At 36.8% G+C, this 1495-nt stretch overlaps 1 protein-coding gene across 1 annotated transcript; it reads right to left on the reverse strand.

The window, feature by feature from the left end:
- Positions 1–387: 387 nt before the first annotated feature.
- LOC108056489 (uncharacterized) lies at positions 388–1044 on the reverse strand. The gene has a single exon (XM_017140299.3). The coding sequence runs from the start codon at positions 818–820 to the stop codon at positions 548–550; it is 273 nt and encodes a 90-aa protein (XP_016995788.2). The 5' UTR covers positions 821–1044; the 3' UTR covers positions 388–547.
- Between the last annotated feature and the right edge of the window lie 451 nt (positions 1045–1495).

Raw genomic sequence — 1495 nt, forward strand, 5'->3', positions numbered from 1 at the left:
TTTTCATTTTTTAAATTTTTGTAACAATTTCATTTAATATTATATGTCTAATTTTTCGTTGAATATTTCTTATTTAGAAGATAAATATTATTATAGTTGCCATAGTCATTTCTAAAAATCTTACTTGTTGCAAATCTTTTTAAAAATTAAATTATTTTTTTAGGTAATTAAATTCTTTTAGTACACACAAAATATAAACGATTCATATCTAAAATCCGAAATCAAAGTCTCAGCATGTGGTACACAATACGATCTTTAATGCAATAAATCACAAATTATATACACCACTTGCTTAGTTTAGCAAGTTTTGCTCCACTCTTGTTTAGGGTATTTGCTTTTCCAATCCAATTTATTCTATATATAACGAATCGTTTAATGAATTCCATATTTCGCTTAGCCAGGGAATTTCCCCCTTTGGGAGATTCTAACAAGCTCTGGCAGCTGTCCCGCAGTTTTCTCGCCCAGCAAGAAGCCCCATCCTCCTCCTCCTTCGCCTCCCCGCTCTTTCCATCTGAGCACTCGTTCCACCCGTATCCACTTAGACAGCTCAGGCATAAAAAACATATGTTGCCTTTGGTCCTTTCACTCCTTCTGCTCCGGTGTCCTTCAAGCCACCATCCACTCCGCTTGGTTGTGCTTTTTCCAACAATTGGTTTTTAGGTGGCAGTCGAGCACATTTTAAGTGGTAATCATTTACGCTTCGCAAATAAATACCGAGTTTGTGATTTGAATTTTCCTTCCATTTCCATTTTCCTCGCTCGCTGCCAGATTCTGCTTCAGCTTCTGTTTCGGTTTGTGTTTTATTTTCATTTCGAGTCATCCTTTCTCCGTTTGTTTTTGTTTGGTTTCTCCTGGGTTTATTTCACAGCTTTTATTTTTGTGGGCCGGCCTGTCATAAAAGCAGCGACCGTAGGACATTGTGAATTTTAAAGGTTAACCCTTTTCGCTTTACTTTTATGGAAGAACCCGTTTTCGAGAGCTAAGTCCGCCGGGATTAGGTTCTTCAACTCGGCCGCACTTTAAGCAAATCCCGGTCCAAACTTATTATTGATCATCGGCTGTTAAGATCTGGAACTGGTTTTCCAATTACCCTCGGCCGGCACTCATTAACCCATTAGAGCCAGCCTATTAACTTAACCCGAAGTACTTTCGTTGGATCTAGTTTAAAAGTAAAAACTCGAAGACAAATGAAAGTTTCCATTGTTTGGGAAATGGCTTTAAGGGATCTCAGCTGGCCGAACGAGAAGTAACCAAAACTGAGCAACCGCAGATGCTGACTGATTTCCAGATCTTCGTTGGGATATTTAGCTCTGTTAATGATCTACACGCAGTTCTCGAAAGAAAGAAATATACACTGAAACAAAATGTTGATTTTTATTGGCGATATTTAAAAATATCTATAAAATTCTTTTCAGAAATGTCCTTCAAACTTTATTCCCATTCTTAGATTTTTATTTTCAAATAACCTTTTGAAACAGTTAAATTTTGTAATAAT

The sequence above is a fragment of the Drosophila takahashii genome, chromosome 2R (genome assembly GCF_030179915.1).
Source record: "Drosophila takahashii strain IR98-3 E-12201 chromosome 2R, DtakHiC1v2, whole genome shotgun sequence".
Lineage (NCBI taxonomy): Eukaryota > Metazoa > Arthropoda > Insecta > Diptera > Drosophilidae > Drosophila > Drosophila takahashii.

What these genes read in the sequence shown, in the direction of transcription:
- LOC108056489 (XM_017140299.3), bottom strand. Translation starts at nt 820, where the DNA reads ATGACTCGAAATGAAAATAAAACACAAACCGAAACAGAAGCTGAAGCA.